The sequence below is a fragment of the Peromyscus californicus genome, unplaced genomic scaffold (genome assembly GCF_007827085.1).
Source record: "Peromyscus californicus insignis strain IS unplaced genomic scaffold, ASM782708v3 Scaffold_17__1_contigs__length_78620276, whole genome shotgun sequence".
NCBI classification, from domain to species: domain Eukaryota; kingdom Metazoa; phylum Chordata; class Mammalia; order Rodentia; family Cricetidae; genus Peromyscus; species Peromyscus californicus.
Window position 1 is genome coordinate 35,874,737 of NW_026294469.1, and position 23,557 is coordinate 35,898,293.

Genomic DNA, 23,557 nt, shown 5'->3' on the forward strand with positions numbered 1-23,557 from the left:
CTGTTACTACTACTTCAATTCTTGAAGTTAAATCTTGCTTCTTCGTCATTGCCTTCAACCTTCACAAGTAACAGGTTGTGTGTATGTGTGCACGCGCGCGCGTGCGTGCGTGTGTTTGCTTTTTCATATTGTTGAGCCTAGAGATGTTGTATTTGTTTCTTCCAGCATATTTTCTTTTAAAACGTCTCTAGATTTTGTCTCCTGTTATCAGACTCGTCTTCCTCCTACACATTTAGTTGTATTTATCTCTTTGTACCTCCCATCCCTTGAGGATTTTGCCAACAACTGTCAAGTGTTGGAGATTTTCCTCCAGTTGCAAACTGATAAGTTAACCTAGTTTAAAGGATGGCGACAGAAGAAGAGATAGAGACTTCTAGAATTATTAACAGCAAAAGCATTATCCACAAAACACCCCAAACCATGCTAATATTTGCCTGTACTAGTTCTCAGTCTCAGAACTAGTGAGAGTCTCAGAACTGGCTGTGAAGAAGCTAGGGAATGCCTGCACCCCAGTAGCTCATCACATAGGTGGGGGAACCCCTGGCTTAGGGAGCTGAAATTCTTTATAATGGGTAAATCATATCTGCTCTGGGGAGGATGAGATTCTCTTTAAGGGAAAAGGTAAACTTGTCCTTTCCTCTGGAGGAAGACACTATTTTTCCAAGACTGTTTGTCAGTGTGACAGATTTGAAAAGATATTCCAAGACTGCATGTGTGAAAGTTCTTGGGGACTTCGGTGCTCACATGTACAGCATTCAGTAGCCCCGTATCTTCAAACCTGGAACTACACTCCTTCAGAGTTTGCCTTCTGCCCTAGCTTTCTGTTCATGTGTAGACCTCGTTTTTATACAAACTGCAAATCAGATTGTTATCTCAGTCTCAGTTTCTTCTCAGCTGCCTTCATATCTTTCCATGTTTCTGTTTCTCTTACTCTAGGTCCATCTGACATATTTTTTCATTCTTGCTGATCCTACCTGTGATGGGGGAATGTCTTTCTGTACACTGTGAATATGTGTTGCTCTGATTGGTTGATAAATAAAGCTGTTTGGCCTATGGCAAGGCAGCTTAGAGGCAGGCGGGAAATTCAAAGGGAGAGACAGGAAGAAGGCGGAGACACCAGCCAGCCGCCCAAGGAGCAACATGTAATGGGATGCAGGTAAAGCCACGGAACATGTGGCGATACATAGATTAATAGTTATGGGCTAATTTAAGATATAAAAGCTAGCTAGCAAAAGGCTTGAGCCATGGCCATGCAGTTATAATTAATATATGCCTCTGTGTGTTTACTTGGGGGATGTGAGTGGGAAAGATTTGTCTAGACTGCCAGCAGGCCGGGACACAGAAAAGCTCCGACTGTATACCTGGGTCTCTCTTGTCTTTATTCAGTTTAGATTCCATGGGTAGTCACAGTGTGCATAGCCTTGTATGCGCTTAATTCCTGGCCTGTGCTCACATGTTTGAAAGTATGTAGAGGAAAGGCACAATCACATTTACTGCTCACTTTAGATCACTGATCTCAGGAAGTCCTTAGTGCTGTCCACTGATCATAGTTCATCTCTGTGGTCCATTTTTTTTTCACCCTAACGTCACTTCCTCAAAAAGACCTCACTTCCTAGAGCACTAACAAACTAGAAGCAGTCAGAAGAGAATGTTGGCAAGCTCTTGCTATCTGCCTACCTGTCTATGTGTGTTCTATAAGGGCTGCACTCACTGTGCTCCTTTTAGAGTAGTTTTCACTTCCTCTTGCTCCAGCACCCCCTCCCTCCTCGTATCATTTTATCCTCTCTTCTAAATTGTTCCCTCAGCCAACACTATGCTCTCTCACCTTTACTCCCCTTCTGTCACTGATTTAATTTTTTTCTCTCCTTTGACAGCAAAATATTTTGTTAAAAAAGTAGATCTGAAATCCCTTTGCTCTCCTGCACTGTTGTTGCTGAATTGCAAAGGTCTTAGCAGTTTTGATTCAGATTCTTCACTTTTTTTTTTTGTTTGTTTGTTTTTTTTGAGACAGGGTTTCTCTGTGTAGCTTTGCGCCTTTCCTGGAACTCGCTTTGGAGACCAGTCTGGCCTCGAACTCACAGAGATCCGCCTGCCTCTGCCTCCTGAGTGCTGGGATTAAAGGCATGCGCCACCACGCCCGGCCTAGATTCTTCACTCTTGATGAGTACTTTCTCTACTTGATTTTGAGGATAGTTTTCTTCACTGGTTTTTGTCCTACACCTTTAGTTACTTCATTGGGGCCTCTCCATCTCACCTACCTCTAGTTGTTAATAATGTCCGAGGGTTCTGTCTTGAGTGTCTTCTTTTTGTTGCTTTATTCCTTTGCTAAGGTGATTTGATCCAAATACTCTCTGTGTATTGATGGTACCAAATTTAATCTTTAGCCCAGATCTTTCCTTTGAATAACTGACTGTGAAGCCCAATTTTCTGCTGGACGTCTCCACTTGAGTATTATATGAAGATCTCAAGCTTCCTGTGTTCCAATCTGAGGTAGATCTGAAATCTGTATTTCCTGTAGTGTTTGTTTTATTGTTAGTAACAGCTTTACTCTTCCAGTGCAGTAGGCAGAACCTGAGTACTTTCTTGTCCTAAGGTCTCATTCTCTGTGCCCTGCCTCCATCTGAAGTCAATCTTTGCCTGACCACTTGCTGCCTACCTTCTTCACTGTTACCACCTGTCCACGCTACCACACTTACCTGTATTGTGGCAGTTTCCTGGCTGCTCTCCCTGCTTCCACTGTTGTGGGTCTTTACTAAGTACATTAGCCAGAAGCCATTGCAGTATGCTGCATCTCATACCTTTTATTCTAGACTCGGCATAACCTCCTCTTTACTAGAGTGAAAGCCACATTTGCACATTTGTTAGAGGCTACCCTGGAGCCTGTGTGTTCTAACACCCACCCTGCCCCCATTGCTTTTCTTCCTTCTATCCCTTTCTCATGTGCTTAGCCTCTTGCTGATGTAACAGGCATACTTCTATTTCACGGTTGGTTCTTGCCAACTTCTGTACCTGGAGTGTCCTTTCATTTGATACCCACTTGGCTGGCCCCATATCATTCTTCCAGATTTTGACCTAGATACTACCTTTTCAATATGGAAATCTCCAGCCATGCTTTTTAAAAATCCCCTCTACATTTCTAACATCCATCTGCTGTATTTTTTTTCCCATAGCACCTGTTACCATTTTATATGCCATATGGTTGACATACTTTATTATCATTTACTGCTAATAGAATAAAAGCTCTATGAGGGCCTAGAAATTATGTTTATTTATTGGCTTATCTACTAGAACTATATATTGCATTGCATTATTTTTGATTTATCTCATATAAGGAATAGTAGGTCTTCAAGTAATAATTGTTTGATGAGTGAATAAATGAATGAATTTAATGCCCACATACAGTATATAGTATAAAATAACTGACAATAAAGCCCAAAGGCTAATTAGAATAGTTATATAGAAAATAAAATATAACTATCACTATATGCTATTGACATTTTCTTATCTGAGTTCTGCTTGATGTGCTAATTTGTGAGAGTCATTAAGCCCTCTATACGTACTGAGGACTTTTATGTTTTCAGTTTATATGCAATACCATATCTAAAAGCTAAAGAAAGGAGAAGAAAAGCAGACCACCTTTAAAAAGGTAGTTGTGGGCCAGAGAGCAGGTAAAAGCACTTGGCGTACAAGCTTGCTGTACAGAACCCACAGTAGAAAGAACTACATCCGTGAAGTTGTCCTCTAACCCCATATACCCATGTGGGTGGGCTCGGGCGGGCGGACACACACTAGTAAATAATTCTTAAAAATTTAAATGTAATTGATACAAGTAATTGTATCGGATCAAGATTATCAAGAGGAAATACACAGAATTTTTTGTTTGATTTCTATCTGAATAGTACACAGAGATGTGGCATCAGTAAGTTGCAAGCTGGGAAAAGCTGCATGTAAAAAGATTTCTTTTTCAGTTGAGTTACGGCTTTTAAATCTGTGGGAAGGAAGCATCCCTGGATTTTAAATGAGAAATTACTGAATGACCAATCTTAGAAATATAAGTGGCAAGACTAAAGCTTTTGGTATTATAACTGTTAATAAGTAAAAACAATAAATGATAGTGGAGCTATTAGTATATCACTTTATTCTTAAACCTGTAATTCTGGGTTTTTGTTTGTTTGTTTGTTTTAAGACAGGTTCTCATTATGTAGTCTTGGCTGGCCTCATACTTATTAGGTAGGTCAGGCTGGCCTCGAACTCACAGAGATCTGCCTCATGGGTGCTGGGATTAAAGGTATGCACTACCATACTTGACAAGTCTGTAATTCTTTTTTGTTTCTTTTAAGATGTATTTTATTTTTATGTATTTGTCTGTGCATTTGCATATGAGTACCCAAGGAAGTCAAAAGAGTGTTGGAACATCTGGAACTGGAGTCACAGGCACTTGTGAGCTGCACAATGTGGAGTCTGAGAACTGTGCTAAGGTTTTCTGAAAGAGCTTTATGTGTTCTTAACCACTGATCTATCTCTCCAGCTCCCAGATCTGTGATTTCTTGCACTGAGTTTTGAGTATCTTGGCAGGTATCAGTTACATAAAATCACAAAGTAATCATGGTAAGCATTTGCTGTGTCTGTCTGTTTCTCCCTTCTCCCCTCATTCCTTTGCTGTGGGATGTTCTGTGTGGCAAATGTGTTGCTCTGATTGGTCAATAAATAAATCACTGATTGGCCAGTGACCAGGCAGGAAGTGTAGGCGGGACAAGGAGGAGAATAAAGCTGGGAAGTGGAAGGCTGAGTCAGAGACACTGCCAGCTGCCATGATGACAAACAGCATGTGAAGATGCCGGTAAGCCATGAGCCGTGTGGCAAGGTATAGATTTATAGAAATGGATTAATTTAAGCTGTAAGAACAGTTAGCAAGAAGCCTGCCACGGCCATACAGTTTGTAAGCAATATAAGTCTCTGTGTTTACTTGGTCGGGTCTGAGTGGCTGTGGGACTGGCAGGTGAGAGAGATTTGTCCTGACTGTGGACCAGGCAGGAAAACTCTAGCTACATTCCTTTCTTCCTTAATTGGTGGTGAAAAAAGATAACTTTAAGATAAACCTATAGAATAAAGTTGAATATAATTTTAAAATAATATTTAAAGCTCTAAGCAGAGACTTCAAACAAAGTTTAAGCTTGCAATAACTGACTTCAGATGCTTGGTTGTTTGTCCTTTTAGCTCTGAGGACCACTGAAGAATCACCGTTTTGCTTCCCTGCGTACTTTCCTAGTAAAGAAAGAAAAGACAGTTTTTGGTTTTATATGGCTTGGTAACAGAGAAGGACTGATCAGGGCTATATATTGCATTACCTTCTAACTGAGTTCATTATTACACTTACTAATTTATTTGATATACAATTATAGTTTTATTCTAAAACTTTGTATTTCTGTAGAAAATAATTGTCTGTGCTGTTTCTCTGTTGGCTGTCCATGACTGAAGAGAATGGTAAACACATGCCACATTTAAAGTACTGGTTTTTATTTACCTAAGCTAGCCATTCATTAGAGTCTCTAGAGTTAACAAGAGAAGGAACTCCTTTAAGATTCAGTCTGCTTTATTGAGAAAGATTAAAATGGATGTGAATTTGCTTAGCGCTAAAGAAGTACTCTGTGCTTGTATGCTTTAGGTTTTGATGTTGTGGCCCATCTATGGAACAGCTGTTGCATCTTGGAAGGGAGTTAGAGGAACTGTCAGAGGACAAGAATTGTATGTCAGAACTAAAGTCATTCTGTCATGTGCTTTCGGAAAAGGAAAATGTCTGTTGTGTTTTGCTAATGTTTTTGGCTTGATTGCTCAAACATTAGTAACTTTAGTGGTGATGGGATTTGAATTTTTTTTTTTTTTTTGTGTGTGTGTGTGTGTGTGTGTGTGTGTGTGTGTGTGTGTGTGTGTGAGAGAGAGAGAGAGAGAGAGAGAGAGAGAGAGAGAGAGAGAGAGAGAGAGAGAAGAGGAGAGAAGAGAGAGATATTGATTAAACCCAGAGCCTTACATGTGCTAACCATGTTCCACCCTGATAATTTGTTTTATTTTAGATAAAGTGCAGAAAAGAGTATTTCAGGAGAGTTGTATGATTTTGCCTATTATAAAAGCAGACTTAGACTTAGAGGAGCTAGAGAGATGGCTTGGTAGTTAAAAGGTACTCTTGCAGAGGACTCAGTTCAGTTCCTAGCACCCACCTTCAGTGGCACACAGCTGTCTGTAACTCTACCTCAAAGGGGTCCAACACCCTCTTCTTGCCTTCTCAGGCACCCACACAGATACACACTCACACAGATACAAAATAAAGTAAAATATATAAAAATAAAAATAAAATTCTAAAGAAAAAAAAGCTAGAGCTATTTTTATAAGACCTTTGGCATATTACAGGTCAACTTACTGTTTTACCAATAAAGAAAAGTTGTGTAATTTACCTAACAGGTAGTGAGTCTGTCATTACCTTGAACATGTTCATGTCTTTGCTCTCGGTTACCAGTTGTTTTATTGCTTAAGAGGGAGCACTGAACATGTGTGAGCCAGTTGCCATGATAACGTGGTTGAGTGAACAAAGATGAGTTGAGGAGCTCATCATTTTTGCTTCCTTTCATCAAACAGCTATTCAGAGCTTGTTTAGAACTGATTTTCTTGATTGTTTTCACCCTCTGGTTGTGAGACTACAACTCTAATGTAAAAAAAAAAATCAGAAGTAGAAAATGAGAACCCTAGAAGAGCTGAGAGACCCATTTGTTCTTGCATGTTCATAGAGGATAAAGAAAACATCAGAACATCTCTTTCTAAGCATATACTTGTAATTTTGATGTTTCAAGTATTAAAAAGAGTACTATTCAAATAATCATTGAAAAGCACATTGTGTGCAAAGATTGGGTGTTCTTAAAGTATGCTTGTGTTTGACTTTATGTGTTGTGTAAAATCTGGAAGAAGAATTTAAATACACTCTGTGTGGAGTTGATGCCATTATGTCACTCACTTGAACAATAGCTTCTATTTCTTTGTTTTAATTGCTCCTAAGTGGATAGAAAGAGTAGCCTTTTTTATTCCTTAAAAAAAAAATCTTTGTTTGTTTGTTTGTTTGTTTGTTTTTGAGACAGTCTCTCTATTAGTCCAGACTGGCCTCAAACTCACAGAGATCCTCCTTTGCTTCCTGGGTGATGGGATTAAAGGCGTGCGCCCCCATCCCAGGCCTCTTTTCTATTCTTGATATATACTATTCTGATGTGATGACTTGATATGTAATAGCTGGCCTTAAGAGTCTTTTCAGTTGCTGCATGTGTACATTGGAAATGTTAAAATATTTACACAGTAAGAACAAGTTCATTAAATATTAATGTGGGTCATTTGAGTTATTTATAAGCAGTCATAGTATCCTCAATTTGTGTATTATGCCACACAGATAATGGAAGCATGATAATGAATAATTCCACATTTCTGCTATGGTTTTCTGTATTGCATTTAGCAGTTACCACAGCATTGACCTGGTTCATTTGTAGTGGAAAAATTGGGTTTAGTTAGGAAGAACCATGGTGTTGGGGTATGTGTTTAATTTAAAGCTCCATGTGTAATAGTGGCTGTGATCACAGCACTGCTAGACTAGCTTGTGTGAGGTCATTTCACTGTGGATGCTGTGCTAAATTAGTATAGTATTCATGCAGTTACTTAATCTCTATAGATCTCCGATTTTTTTTGTCTATAAAATGTACTTCTTTTGAAGATGCTGCTTATAGAGCTGATAGGGTGGTTAGAAAGGTTAGTGCGTTCAAGCAGTGTGGTATCTTGTGTTAAAAGTTCAGGCTCTGGCCGGGCGGTGGTGGCGCACGCCTTTAATCCCAGCACTCGGGAGGCAGAGCCAGGCGGATCTCTGTGAGTTCGAGGCCAGCCTGGGCTACCAAGTGAGTCCCAGGAAAGGCGCAAAGCTACTCAGAGAAACCCTGTCTCGAAAAACCAAAAAAAAAAAAAAAAAAAAAAAAAAAAAAAAAAAAGTTCAGGCTCTGCCGTGTACTAGGTGTACAACCTTTGACCCTAATTTTCTTCTAATGGTGCAAATAATAATACCAGATAGGTGTGAACATTGAAAAGACATTCTGTATAATGCCTGTGATGTTTCAGTTAATTTTTCATCAAATCATATATTTATAAGAAAGGAATATAAAGGCCGACTTAATACACAAACTGAATTGATAATTCTTTTTTCTGTCTTATTTTTAGAAACATTTATACATTTTGTTTGTTGTTTGTTTTTCAGGACAGGGTTTCTCTGTGTAGTTTTGATGCCTATCCTGGATCTCGCTCTGTAGCCCAGGCTGGCCTCGAACTCACAGAGATCCACCTGGCTCTGCCTCCCGAGTGCTGGGATCAAAGGCATGCGCCACCACTGCCCATTATACATCTTTTCTCCTGTATGCTGTGTAATGTCTTGGAATGAATTTTACAAGGTGACATATATCATAAGAAGGGCTTAGCGGTTAAAACATGTACTAGTCCTACAGAGGAGCCAAGTTCAGTTCTCAGTGTCCACATCAGATGGCTTAAAACTGCCTGTGACTTCAGCTCCAGGAATTGGACACTCTCTTCTAGCCTCTTCAGGCACCATACTCTCACACACACTCACACATGTGTACGCGCACACACACACAGTTAAAAATAAAAAAATTTTAAAAATAGTAGGCTTAATTGGGGCAATTGATAAGCAAAGAATACTGAGCTGAAAAAGATCTCCTAATCTTCCCTTTATCCTGTAGTGAGTTACTGAAGTGAATGTTACTGACCTATGGAATTGCCTGTTGCCATGTGCTAATGGAGCCATCCCTGCCTCCATCGTTTTCCTCTTTTATAGTGAGGGTGGCTTGAAAGCATTCTTGTTAGTGGCTAACAGATACGCTCTTGAAAGCTAGGCCTATCCAGGTTTAGAATCCACTTGTTAAAAGATTGGGAAAAACCAACTACCCAGTATCAATGCACTGTGACTAGTTGCAGTCCTCTGTTGAGCTGAAATCAACCTGTGGTCCCATGGGAAGGTAAGTTCCCATACATTTCCTTATGGAGACAGGGAACACTGGCCTGCAGGCTTCCATTCTGAGCAGTCTAGAGGGGATGTTTCAGCAATCATTTCAGGACAATTTTGCCTTCTACATTGTTAGTCAAAATAGTTTAAGCTTTCCATTTTTTAGTGAAAATATGTATGTGTATGCATGTATGTGTATGTATGCATATGTTCGTAAGAATATGAGTGAAATATGTGTGTGTGTATAAACCAGAAGATGTTTTTATAAACACTTTAAGTTAGAGTTGCTCAGATTCCTTAAATCTCTTTCCTGTCTTATTTTCACAGTTGAAATGTATATTTTTCAGTAGTTAGAAATGTAATGATCACTTAGATTTTACATTTCACCTGTTCAGGTTGGGGATGTCTACTTCCCTAATCTACATACTGTGTTGCTACCTCAATCCCTTGGAAGACGTCAGACCATCAGATTGATAGTTAGGGTCACGGTAGAGTAGTATAGTTTAGGTCTTAGCTAATGTAAAATTGTGTAACTTTGAGTAAATTACTTAGCTAATGTAACAGTTGCGTAACTTTGAGTAAATTACTTAGCTTCAATTTTTTTTAACAGATTTCTTTTCTATAAATGCCTAAGCACATATCTCTCTGGCTGAATTTTATACTAGAGCTACTGAATATAAGCATCCTGCATGGAGTGTAGACTATACAACATCCATCATCACTACTTCCAGTAACTGAAGCAGTTAGGCAAGACATTTTGGGGCTGGAAACCACCAAAGTTTATTTTCTTTTATTCAATGAAAATTTCAGAAAAACACGAGCTTTTGTTACTTTTGTTGTTGATTTGGACATAAGGTAAACTTGTTGCTTCCTGGTATAGAATGGTTGGTTTTTTAAGGTAAGAATTGGATGTAGAGGAGAGTGCTCTTTGAGCATAATTAAATTTTTTTTTCTAAAAATTCAGAAACTTTTTCCATTTATTGACTGACTGTACCTGCACATAGTAGCAGGTGTGTGCATGCTGTGGCGTGTGTCTAGAGGTCAGAGGACAACTCGCAGGGATTCTCTCCTCCCGGTGGTTCCCCGGGTGGAGCTCAGGCCATCAGACTTGGTTTATGAGAAGCATCTGTACCCCTGAGCCATCTTGCTGACCTTGTAAAGATTTTTTTTAAAAGGTTGAAATTATTTTATACTTGCAAAAAGTGTCCTACATGGTACAGAGAATTCTTATATACCATGTATGTTCACTCAGACCCCCTGAATTTAACATCTTCCATAAATACAGTATAATTATTAAGATTAGGGAGTTGGAGTCATTAGCCTGTTCCTGAAATCCTGATTCTCTGGAGACCAAGCAGGAATATTGAGTTCTAGGACAGCAGCTTGGCTGTAGAGCAGACAATGTCTCAAAAAGTAAAAAGAAACTGTCACAAAATAAGGAAATGAACATAGATACACTACTTTGTGAAATCTGTACACCTTGTTTACAATTTGCCAGTTGTATTTTTAATGTGGTTTTTTTCTCAGAGGTGGACTCAGGCTGTGTCTGTAGTCTTCACGTCTCCTTAGTCTACTTTTGTGTTGTTTTAAAACAGGGTCTCACACAGTAGCCCAACTAGCCTGGAATTCACTGTGTATTTCATACTGGCCTTAAACTCTTGACAGTTCTCCTCCTTCAGCTTCCTGAGTGCTATGGTTACAGGTATGTGCTAACACCTATCCCTTTTCACTGTATAACATGTCAATTTAACTTTTTTACTTCATTATTTATAATCCAAACCAGTTGGATCCATTTCTCGTGAATTTTAACAAAAGTTCCTAAATGCAGACAGAAAATCCTTTCTTAGCCTAGAAATCCTGAGAGGTCTGCCACATAAGTGCTATTGCTTGGGAATTTTGTATGACATTTCTTTTATTTCCTTGAGCACGTTTTTATTTACTTATCTGTGTGTGTTTTAACAGTAGCCAAGGTGTGCAGTGCTTTCTTTCATGAGACATTCTAAGTACTCGATAGTTACTCATTTTATTATTATGACAGCCTTTTAACATAGGAATCATTATTATGTCTGGATGGAGAAACTGAGGCTTGGTGCTAAGTAGACTGCTCCAAATTTCTGAGTTAGAGGCAAGGCTGAGTTTTGAGTATAGACATGCTAATGCTTGTGTTCATTTCCACTGAATGCATGACAGTTGTCCCATAATGGATTTTAAAAAGTCCCTGTCACTTTTTATGAAATCATAAACCTTATCATGTTTGTGGTGATGCTGTTGTAAACGGGCTGCCTGCATTACCTGTGCATTACCAGCACACAGGTATAAGTATACCCGATAGTGCTGAGCAGTGGCGGTGAACGTCTCTAATCTCGGCAGAGGCAGAGGCAGAGGCAGACTTCTGAGTTTGAGGCCAGCCTGGTCTACAGTGTGAGTTCTAGTACAGCCAGGGCTACACAGAGAAACCCTGTCTTGAAAAACCAATATATGTGTGTGTGTGTGTGTGTGTGTGTGTGTGTGTGTGTGTGTGTGTGTGTGTGTGTACGTACCCAACAGTAAGTTTCTCTCTGTTGCTGAAGCACTCTGACCAAAAGCAAAACAGCTAAGGGAGGTTAAGGTTTACATACGCTTACAAGTGACAGCCTATCTAGGGCAACTTGAGATAGCAGGAACTTGAGTCAGAAACCATGGAGGATTGCCGCTTGCTGTCTTGCTCACATGCTCATGCTTAGTGACTTTCCCCACCTTCCCAGAGAATGGTCCTGCCCACAGTAGACTGGGCCTTCCTATAGCAACTAACAGTCGAACCTCCCCAGACATGTCCACAGGCCAGTCTGATCCAGGAATCCCTCAGTGGAGAGTCCTTCTCAGATGACTCTAGACTGTGTGAGTTGGCAGAGCTAACTAGGACACTAAGTAACAACTATATGACTGGTTTCTTTATTCGTTGGGCTGAGCATATCACACCATACTTTTTTATTGTTTTACAGTCCACCCTTATCTATTTGTTTCGTGAGTTTACTCTAAAACAGTATGCTGTGTCCCATCAGCACCAACCCTATATGTTTAGTACTTACTATACCCCTTAATTGCATTATTTTCTTTTCTGCTTGATCTAAGGGGGCTTTGTTCTTGTTGGGTTTTCTGTTTTTACTGGGTCTCGTGTATCCCAGGCTATCTTGTGCTCACTGTATAGCCAAGGATGACCCTGGACTTCTGATTTTCTGCTTCTATCTCCAGATTGCTGGAATTATGGAGGTATACCGCCACACCCAGTGTATCCAGTGCTGTAAGTCAAACCCAGGGCATTGTACATGCTAAGCAAGCACTCTACCAACTGAGCTGCGTTCTCAGCCCCTAGTCTTAAATTGTCATTCATCAGAGCACTAGGAATAGTAGTCTGCATTATCTCTGTGTATAAGACCACCTAAGTGTGGTGGGCTATGCCATGTCTGTATAAGTACATTATGTGATGTTTGCACAATGACAGATCGTCTAATAACATTTCTTAGGACATACCCCTTTGTAGGTAGATGGTGGGAGAGTTTAAGTCTCTGAAGACTAAGCTGTCTTGTAATAGATTCTTCTTAGCCTGTGTATGATATAGACTTGCAGATTTTTTTTTTATTAAAGATGAAACAAGGATGTTCTTGTAAGAAGAGAAATGGGGCCCTGTTTATATGTGGATGTGTCACTTTCCTGATTATGTCTATCATCATTAAACTGTCTGAGTACTAATTTGATATCTTTTTAAGTTAAAATATCCTTTAGTAAAGTAAAAGAAATTTATCTCCTAGTAGCCTTTGAATTCCTTAAAGGCAGAGGTTAAGTCTTGGGTTTTATATTCTTGCCATGTAAGACACTAGCTCTAAACTTTATACCTTTTTTAAAAAGTGAGACACAAGGGGGTGCTGTTTATCATATTACTTCTAGGTCCTGATTTTTTTTTTTAAAAATTATTCTTCTTGGGAAATTATAATAGGATGGTACTTTTATTGTTATTTGTGATCCAGAACCTCCAAGAAATAAAACAATCTTTGTGTATTTTTGCAGATAGATTTATGCTTGTGTGATAGAATATAACTTTTGTGCTCTGGGTTTTCTAATTATATAAATAAATTTTGCTGAATGAAAAGAAAATTGGTGAATTGTTTTTTGAAGAGGGTCTGAATTTTTCTAGTCACACTTAATGTTTGAATGGCTTATATGTAAATCTTAAGAATTAGTTTTATAAACTAAGACTATATAGTCATTTTAACTATATAGTCGTTGTTGGTGTTCATCTGTTTTCTGAGATTTTCGGAGCTGATACTTTTATTAGACATGAGAATCACAATCTGTGCCCCAAATCAGGTCTGGCCACCTATCCTCAGAAAGCCAATTAAAGGTGTAAAGTAGAGAAGAATGTATTCAATGTGGCTACATTGGGAAGAAGGACAAAAAGATGTGAACCCCTCCAAGTCAGAAATAGACCAGGGTTTAAATAGAGGCAAAGGATATGAACATCTAAGCAGCTGTTGTCAAGGTGTGGTCCTGTCCACAGTTAACTCATTCTTGCCTGGACTTCAGTCTTACCCTGTAAGGTGGTTTCATATGCTGTTAGAACTGGGTGAAATCTCTTTTTGGGAGACAAGCTCCCACTTTTCCTTCCCTGAACATGAGATTGCTAAGGAAATTCCCATTTCTTTGGGTCCATTGTTTCAATAGTCTGTTAAATTCAGAAATGCAAAGTGTCTCTTTAGAATGTTTCATTTCTGCCAGGCCAGTTAGCATATAGTTAAATTAACAAGAAAATTCTGAAGTCTTGGCAACTGGAGCATTAGTTATCTTGTCTTGTTCTATCAGTATTTACCAGCAGAATTAGACCTTTCTGTTACTCTTTTGTGGTGATATTGTGTCCCCCAGTATATTGTGCACCCTAATAAACTTACCTGGGGTCAGAGAACAGAACAGCCACTAGATAGACAGAGGCCAGAAAGTGGTGGCACACACACCTTTAATCCTATCACTTGGGAGTCAGAGATCCATCCAGATCTCTGAGTTCAAGGTCACACTGGAAACAGCCAGGCATGGTGACACACACCTTTAATCCCAGGAAGTGATGGCAGGAAGCAGAAAGGTATATAAGGCGTGAAAACCAGGAACTAGAGGCTTTTTAGCTTTTAGGCTTTTAGCAACAGTTCAGCTGAGATCCATTCAGATGAGGACTCAGAGGTTTCCAGTTTGAGGAAACAGGATCGGCTGAGAAGTTGGCAAGATGAGGTTAGCTGTGGCTTGTTCTGCTTCTCTGATCTTTCAGCATTCATCCCAATACCTGGCTCCGGGTTTGTTTTTATTAATAAGACCTTTTAAGATTCGGTTACACTTTTTTAATTTTAGCATCATCCTGTGTTTGTATATCTATCCAGGTGCACATTGTTGGCTATCATTGTTTGCTGGGGTTTGGGAACTGTGCTGTGAATATTCCAGTCAAGTGGTTTAACAAAAACTTGTCAATAATCCAGAAAGTAAGACCTATCATCATGTTATAGTTCTGAGACTAGGAAGAGGTTAAATGATGCAGAAGGCCATAAAGCTGGGTAGCAGCAGAGTAAAAATTTGAAGCCAGATCTTAATGATTTCAAAGCTTCGTCTTCACTATACCACACTGCCTGTGCAGACAGACTGTTTTTATGCCATTGTGGTTAAGTTCTCCAGCGGTACACATAGTGTCTCAGCTACTTTGTCTTTTTCACCCAATATAATCCGCACAGTAAGTAGGTTCTTCCAGTCTTTTGTAAGAACATGTAAGTGAAGGGAAGCTATTTGCATAGCATTCTCAGCAGGGTAGTTACTCTTTGGGGTCCTAAAACCAGGATGACTTCAGCACGTAAGATAAAGCCACAGAACTGGCTAAGGTAGGCATAAGCATACCAGATCATTGAAAACATTGTTCTGATTCATAAGTCTCCTATTGATTTAGGATTAGAAGAGACACACAAAAACCAGTTCCAAATAGAGTTGCTAAAAACGTGGAAAAGAAAAAAAAAAGATTTTGTTTTCTTCTGAGAGAATAGTTTTCCTGACCTTGTTGTAAGTGATGATTTCTTAAATTAAGACCTGCCAATAGCAGCAAACTGTAAAAGAAAAGATAGAAAACTTGGACTTTAAAACTTTTGTGGACACTATTTAGGAGGATGAGTGGAAAGTTGTCACGCACACACACACAAGTACACTCCTCATGTGATTGGAGAAAATTGTATTTAAATTGGATCTTAAAGACTGAGCAAATGTTCTGTGCGTAGAAAGGAGAATAGAAAAAAGGAAAGGTAGTCCTCCCTACAGAAATAACATGCAGGTTATTCTGTATGATACATTGCACTGTGAATCTGTATGAATTGCCCTGAGTTTGGAGGGGTTATATCAAGGGGCTGCTCTTGAGAGCTCTTGGCCCCACACAATCACCTGTGAATAGGGCAACACTATGCTTCAGTTTCCCTGAGGTTTTCTCATTTATGGTTGCAGTTCCAGAATGCTAGTGTATTGTAAAATAATATTGAATACTATTTTAAGTGGTAGTGTTTATAGCAGTCCCTTTTATTCTAGGCATTGCTTTAGTATGTAGGATAAATAGTATGGTCACTGTTTTTGTGAAGGCTACTTCTGAGAAGGGTATAAATGGTAGTTTAGTACTTGTGAAACTGCAAGATGAAATTTAAGATGATTTACTGATTTTAACAGGACTAAGGCCTGTAATATACTCATGGTTAGGATTTATACAGTGAATTGGTGTGGAGTAAAATAAGCAGAGACACATGGTGAGAAATTTTATTTGGAAGAACCAATTGTAAGCTATATTAGGTCTCTTCCTATGGAAGTCACAGGACGCTCAACTCCTCAGGAATATGTGATGGCATATTTTAATCCAGAGAAGTTCATCCTAGCTTGGGTATTGACTTTTTATTAGAGGTCAGTCACATGAGTATATAGTGCCTATGTGACTGACCTTGGTTATGTAAGATAAAGACACCCCCCCCCCCGAAAAAAGGCAGTTGTTGTCCATAAAACATATTACTAACACAGACTGATAATCTGCTCAGATCAATCTGGTCAATAAGGTAAGGCCCAAATACCATATGTGTTCAGAAACACTTATTATCAGACAGAATATTCTAGAAAGTCAGAGCTTAGTTCTTAGGACCTGACCAAAGGCAAGTCCTGAATCAGGTCATTTGGGATATATATGTGTGTGCATTGGTTTGAACCTATGCCTACTGAGGTAACTCTTTAAAGAGACATACAAGTTATTGAGACTCAGTTCAGTTTGGTAATGAAGTCTTGTTCTTTCTCTAAGTAACTAGGGGTTGGTTAGTTATAGTAATTTTGTAATTAAAAATGACTGGCCACACTAGATGTGAAAGAAATGTGGACTCTGTCCATTATAATTCTCTGATGAGCTTTTATTCAAACACTTTCCTGAAGAATACTTATTTGAATATTTAAGTGTTTTTTAATAAGTAATGGTGTTGATCCTATTTAATTTTAGTAATTTTCAGAAGTTTGTTTTATATTACTAAAATGTAGTTTATCTGAAAGTAACATTTACTTTTTATTATAGTTTTATATTATATAATAAGGATTATCTGCCTTATAGATAAGAAGTTTGAATGAATGTACATACTTTTCAAAAATATCTTTTTCTTTTTCCATAGGTATTTGTGGAAACATTAGACAAATGTTTTGAAAATGTCTGTGAACTGGATTTAATATTCCATGTAGACAAGGTACTATTTTCTTTATTGTCAAGTATTTTAAGCTTTTTATTTAGGAAAAATATTAATTTGCACTTGTCAGAGTAAAATGCCATTTAATGAGCAGTGATTTTTATTCTGTTAAATTATTTTTACCATGAGCCAGGCCACTGTGCTTGGAAGGAAATAGTGAGATTTAGTGCTAGAAGAGTTCATACTAGAAGAGGAAATGGTATGGGCAGAGTATTGGTGGAAACATGGTTGCCTCTGCCTGGGTGTCTGTGATTGGAAGAAATTGCATTTAAACTGGATCATAACAATGAATAAATGTTCCATGGACAGAAAAGGAGGCTAGAAAAGCAGAGAACCATATTGGCAAAAATAAAATACAGGCTGTTCTTTAAAGAGGGATTGGTATTAATCAAGAAGACTGATTTTTGAAGAGCTGTTACTGCCTTGAATTTTGGACTTTATTCTGGAGCAGTTTAATGTTTTAGACAAGTTTCTCTTGGAAGTGTTTTGTTTGTGTGTGTTTGAAGGAAGACATTTTTTTTCCCTGCAGCATGGAAATTAGTTTTGTATGCATTGATATTTAAAACAAGTGAACAAATGAACTAAGAACTTGTTGGAATAGTCAGAAGGAAATTTCCACCAAGGGAGACTAAAGAAAGAATTGGTCAGAGTTGATGGCTATTAAAAGCCGAAGGTGAGAAGGAAATTGTGTAATCAAAGTTGTTGGCATGTTTAGAGATAATGGTACATAAGAGAAGAATTCCCAATGGATGCAGACTGGTTTTCTATGTTAATTAAGTAACCCGATTGGGTTTTTTTTTTTTTCTGGTTTATTTGTTTAAATTTTTCTATTTATTTGTCATTTTATGTGTATTGGTGTTTTGTCTACATCTATGTCTGTGCACTACGTGTATGTATGGTACCTGCAGAAGCCAAAAGAGGGTGTCTGATTGGATCTCCTGGAGCTGGAGTTACTGTCAGTTGTGAGCTGAAATGTGGGAGCTGGGGGTTGAACCTGGATCCTCCAAAAGAGCAGCCAGTGCTCTTAGTCTCTGAGCTGTCCTCTAGTCCCTGTTGTTATTTTTGAGAAAGGGGTGATTGTAAGTGTTGCGGCTCTGAAGGGAAAGGTTTTCCTAGTGGAAATGTTGCAGCTCTGAAGAGAAAGGTTTGCCAGTGGAAGTGGCGCAGCTCTGAAGAGAAAGGTATCCTGGCATTTGTGAGTCAAAGGATACCACCAAGTCACACTGCACAGTAAACCTTATACGAGAGATTTATTGGGAAGGACACTAGACGGGGGCTGCCTCTGCTCTTGTGAGAAGCACTGAAGAACTGAGCAGGAGGCAAGCGTTATACAGGGTTTCTAGGGCAGCAGAGCTTTCCAGGGTGGCCTGATCTTGGGCTGTTTTTCTGTCGGGCAGGGCCTGGCCATTCTTCCACCTTGAGGGACTGGGTTTGTTATGCCCTGTTAGAGAAGCCTGGAAGGAGGAGCTTATTATGATTCACATTCTGGATAGAGTGGAGTAAAACATGCATTTAAAGCTTGTGCATTGTTTATTTCTGTGAGTTTTCTACCTAGTATTTTTGGATCAAAATTGATTGCAGGTAAATGAAACTTCCAAAAAAATAAAAATGCAGATGAGAGAGAGTTCTGTAGTTAATATTTATCACTTACTTAGTTTGGTTACTTTTATAGATTGTCTAATTCAATCCTTTCAGTAATCTTGTAGAGAACTAATATTATCTCTGTTTTCAACTCGTTAAACTTAATACCTACATAGGTTGTATAATTGCCTGAAGTTTCATAGTACTGATGAAAGTGGAGTATGATTGCAAATTATTACAGCAGATTTTAAAACAAAAATTACTGTAGTGGAACTTTTTGTAGTGAATTGTCTGTTTTTATTATTTTTTTCTTTTAGGTTCACAATATTCTTGCAGAAATGGTGATGGGAGGAATGGTATTGGAGACCAACATGAATGAGATTGTTACACAAATTGATGCCCAAAATAAACTGGAGAAATCTGAGGTAAGACTGGTGAATGCTTTAGTTAGTGAAGGTTCTGAGCATGACCATGAGCTATTTATGCATGACTTTGTAGCCTTCACCGTTTGTCCTTCAGTATCAACCTTAGGCACAGCTGGAGCGCCATTCAGTTTCAGTAAACGAGTATGCACATTTTATGTCAAAATCTCCCAAGACTGCCAACCCCCAAACAGCTTTATATATTCTTTTAATCACAATGGTAGCGTGCCTTCAGATGCAGTTTTAAACTTTTTCTTGAGGGAGGAAAGGAGAGGAAGTAGAATTCTTCTGAGGAAGTCATGTTTTGCAATAAATAGATGTTTAGTCAATCTACACGTTGAGAAAAAGAGATTCGGCACCTTACTCTTTTTTGATCCTTCCAAAAAGCTAAATATCAAGTTAATTACATATTTTATTCATTAACACATAACTTTTACTGTATTCTATAATGGAAATGTGTTGTTTGTGGCTAACTCTGTGCCGTTAGAGTCAACGTCAAAATAGGTTGAGTAACATGTACACTTTCTGCTGTGTGAAACCCAGCTTTAGAGTTTTAGTCATTCTTCTCTCAAGAACAAGGCTTCAGATCAGTGACACGTGCTGTGCCTGGATCATTCAAGTTCACATTATCTTATGACACACATGCAGAAAGATGAGCGGTCTTGATAACTTACTCAGCATTTTACTTATTTAAAGACACTCTTTTGGTTTTGGGTTTTGGCTTTTTTTTTTTTTTTTTTTTTTTTTTTTTTTTTTTTTTTTTTTTTGTGAGACACAGTCTCACTATGTTTCCCAGACTGGCCTGGTGCTTACAGAGATTCACCTGTCTCTGTCTCTTGGGTATTGGGATTTCAAGGCATGTTTTCCATGCCCAGCCTTTAAGGATACTCTTATATTTTATAACTCAGATTGGAAAACAAAACAACAAAAACAAAACAAAAAGAATTATTAGCAGAAGTTCAAACATTTGGTCAGTTTCAAGTCAATATTACTATAAAAGGAGTGAGATTACTATTACTAAATTAATTTACAACAGGTGAGTTCTGAAAATATCTTGTTGATATTGAAAGTTCAGTTTGATACAATTTGATGCTCATTTTAATTGAAGAAAATGCAAAATATGAATGAGAAACAGATGAAGCTCCTTATATTTTAAAGTAAAGGTGGTATTCCATCTCTCTTTATCTGTTTGCCATCCCTGTTGGTTTGCCAGAGGAGGGAGGGGCTTGTGGTGGTGATGCAGAGTGTAGTCAGGACTCGGAAAGGAGCTGTAGCGTGTGTGCTCTGCCACCTGGTTTTACATTGCTGGGTTGGAAAGCAGACAACATGCAGTGGATTATTGGAGGCAGTTTTGTTTTAGGCCAAGGAAAAGATCAGTGTTATTCACTATATTTATTTGTAACATTATTATTAACTTGAATGTGTCATTTAAAAGTTTTAAAATGTTGACTTGAAATGTATGCAAATTGTTCAACATTGCTTCACAAAACTATGTAAGTGGTTTTTATTTAGGGCTTAAATGCCAAGCCACAGTAACATAATTCATCAGTAGTTGGTCTAAAATACAGGATTAATTTGTGAACTCTGTAATAATCTGTATAATAATAACATATACTGGTCACGTGACTGGTTTTTCACACTTTAGGGATTCATTTCCTGTTAGTGGTGGTCCCTCCTTTTCCTCCTTTTTCTTTTTTTGTTTCCTGTTTACTTTTGTTCTACATACTGTTTTATATAGTATTTGCAAAAGTCATGAATAAGAAGTACATTTGGGGTGTTTGGTTTTTGATTTTTCCAGTAGACTATATTAATAAGACAGTTTTTCTTAGCTATGAAGAGTGGCAAGATGCAGAATTTAAATTTTTGATGGGAATGCTATAGTTTTATAAAATTACTATGCAGAGATACTCTCTTACAGACATAATCATCTTTAAAAATTTAGAATATTGATGAATATTACTAATGGTCATCCACTGGCTGTGTTTTAATATGTATAATCAGCTATTATCTGCTGCCAAAATATTTTTTTTCTGTGTGTGTGTACTTTGTAAGAAGATATATTTTAATCAGATAAGGATTAAACCACCAAACTACATTATCATATGTTTCTCTACATTTGACATCCTATTTCTTGAAACTGTGTTAAAATTATATTAAGTTGTCATTAACTATTTTTCAGTGTTTGGAAGACCACACACTAAAATTGAAATCTTCATATGCTTTAATTTTTTTAGTTAACTTCAGGTATTTAGACCTAACCAGCCAGGTGGCTCTACAGACGAATCCAAAATTATTTAGAGAGCAAAGTATTAATTTCTTAGTAAATTTCAGTTAAATTATTATAAAACAAAAATAACAAGGAAGAATTAACTAAAATTCAGATTGGTTAAAAAGAACTGATCATATTTTAATAATTCATGTGAACTATTTTAGGATTATCTTCTAGCTTTTGAAAATTATCCTGAATATAATTAAGATACGGTTTTTGAAATATGAATTTATTTAGGTCACCTGTCAGAAATCAAATACAGGGACTTTAACATAATGCATTTCCAGTGATTGAAGAAAGTGACCAGTTTAATTCCCAGCGTCTAGACAGTAGAAGGACAAGTCTGCCTGATCCTGAAGGAGAGAGGCAAAGGCATGACAGTGTATTTCATCTGTTGTGGTTTGAGAGGGAAAAAAAATGGTTTATTGTCTCTTTGGGATTTGGGGAGAGAAGGGTTTAAGCTGGGATATTGGTGGGGATTGGGGAAATTTGAGAGGCACCCAGCAACCTGCCAGGGAATAAAAGGAATTCTGGGCGCGGTAGAGGGGCGGGCTGGGGAGACGTGTTGGAATTATGTATTTCTTGTTATTCTTAAGGTGGATAATGGGTCTGAATTTAGTCACTACTTTTTAAGTCAGTCCTCCTTTTTTCCTGAACATCCTGATCTTTCTAGCTCTTTCCGTTCTTCTCTCTTACAGACCTTTATCTTTCAGTCTCCCAGACAGGACAGGTAGACAAGGTATTGCTGACTTTGAGAAAACGTACTTAACAAAGGGAAAGCAAAATGATGTCGAAGGCAATTATTTTTTAGGCCAGACTCAAAAATTCTTTGTGTTAATGAACCCGTATAGTCCCTGTAGCTGTTTTCCATTCTAGTCTCTCTGTAGCTTCTCCATCTTTTATTGGACCTAGTGTGTTTCCTAGTGCATCATTGGTGTCATGTCTGTTCTGTTCTGTCTGCCTGCATTGTGAAAGAAAGTTTAATTCTTTGTCCGTTTGTTTGTAAAAACATGGTCATTTAATTGAAAAATTGCATTTGTAGAAATGACAATTTACTTTATATATAAAGTTAATTTTTAGCATCCCACTAGCAGAACCAATCTCAGTTTAACTCTGGCAGTGTATATAGATATGCCTGTATTTTTTAAAAATAATCTCTACATTAAGGTTCTAACATAAAATTACCTGCTGGGCTTTGGAAGCTCTGAGTTTGAGAACCAAAAGCCAAACCTTTTGAGTTTTCCATATAAAGTGGGAAGCAGTGAAGGTTTAGAGTAATGACTGTTAAATAGTATCCTTTCCTCCCAAAATGGTTTTCAGTTCCAAAATCTTAACAGAATTGCTTTTACCGATTTGATCTGCAGGTTCATATTAGCAGTGGCTAACAAAAAGACCAAACTTTTAAAAGATGAATGAAGTGCTCTAAAAATAAAAACACATAGACCAAAATTCCAGACATTGAAATATATTGTGTTTTAAAGCCTATTGGAAAAGTTTTTTTTTTTAAAAAAAAACTCTTTAAGTTTACAAAACTAGTTTTTCTTGTTTATGCCATACACACATACACACCTACAACCCCCCCATACTCACCCATCCACCCTAACACACACACACACACACACACACACACACACACACACATGCTCACACAGATCTACAACCCTCCATACTCACCCATCCACCCTAACTACACACACACACACACACACACAAACACACTCACACAGGTCTACAACCCTCCATACTCATCCATCCACCCTAACACATACACACACACCTTTGATTGTTCTTGTTTCACACTATAAATTAACAATGAATTACTATTTAAAAAGCTTTATGATAATGCTGTTAAGCAAGTTTTGTTTTTTTGTTTTTTTAACAAAATCATGTCAGGAAAAAAATGAAAATGGTTCTAAACTTCCAATTGAAAATTTCCAAATCAAAATAATTTACTGAGAACTGTAAATTATTGTATATATATACAATATATAATAAAATGCTCTCCAAGCTAACCGTCATTACCTGTCCTGAATAACTAGAAATGCCTTCCTGAGAGGCCAGCACTGCTTTTTAGCCAAGACATTATTACTCTGAATGGGTTTGAAAAGTAGTGATGCATAGTAATAGATTTACAACAACTATAATTTATATCTTATTCTGAAATTATGGGCTATTATGAAGCTCAGATACAACTTTTGGTCCCGATGTCCAAGTATTATTTTCTGGTATGGAAAATATATGACCTCATTTACTTCATTGATTGAGATCACCAGCAATTTCTATGTTCTAGTAATTAATTGTATTAAACTATTTTCTAGCCAATAACCACTTAGGTCTTTTAACTTCTATCCCTAAAACTAGCAATTGAGTTTAAAAAAAATCAGATACCTGTTTCAAAAGAGTAGAGACTAGAAAAGTGGCCCTAAGATACAGATGTGGAAAGTCGGCACATGAGTTGATAGCCTTGTCCTTAACTTGATAGGGACATTTATTTTGT

The 23,557-nt window shown here is 37.8% G+C and overlaps 1 protein-coding gene across 3 annotated transcripts in view; it reads left to right on the top strand.

Moving 5' to 3' along the window:
* The window catches only part of Ap3s1 (adaptor related protein complex 3 subunit sigma 1), a 44,690-nt gene that overhangs the window by 16,106 nt on the left and 5,027 nt on the right, over nucleotides 1–23,557 (top strand). For 2 of the 3 annotated variants that reach the window (XM_052742152.1, XM_052742151.1), the window contains exons 4-6: nucleotides 16,717–16,788; nucleotides 18,687–18,794; nucleotides 21,759–21,799. In XM_052742152.1, coding sequence (XP_052598112.1) covers nucleotides 16,717–16,788; nucleotides 18,687–18,794; nucleotides 21,759–21,794 — 216 coding nt within the window. In that variant the 3' untranslated portion in view covers nucleotides 21,795–21,799. The remainder of the gene's footprint in view (nucleotides 1–16,716; nucleotides 16,789–18,686; nucleotides 18,795–21,758; nucleotides 21,800–23,557) is intronic. The other variant, XM_052742150.1, reaches the window with a different exon arrangement.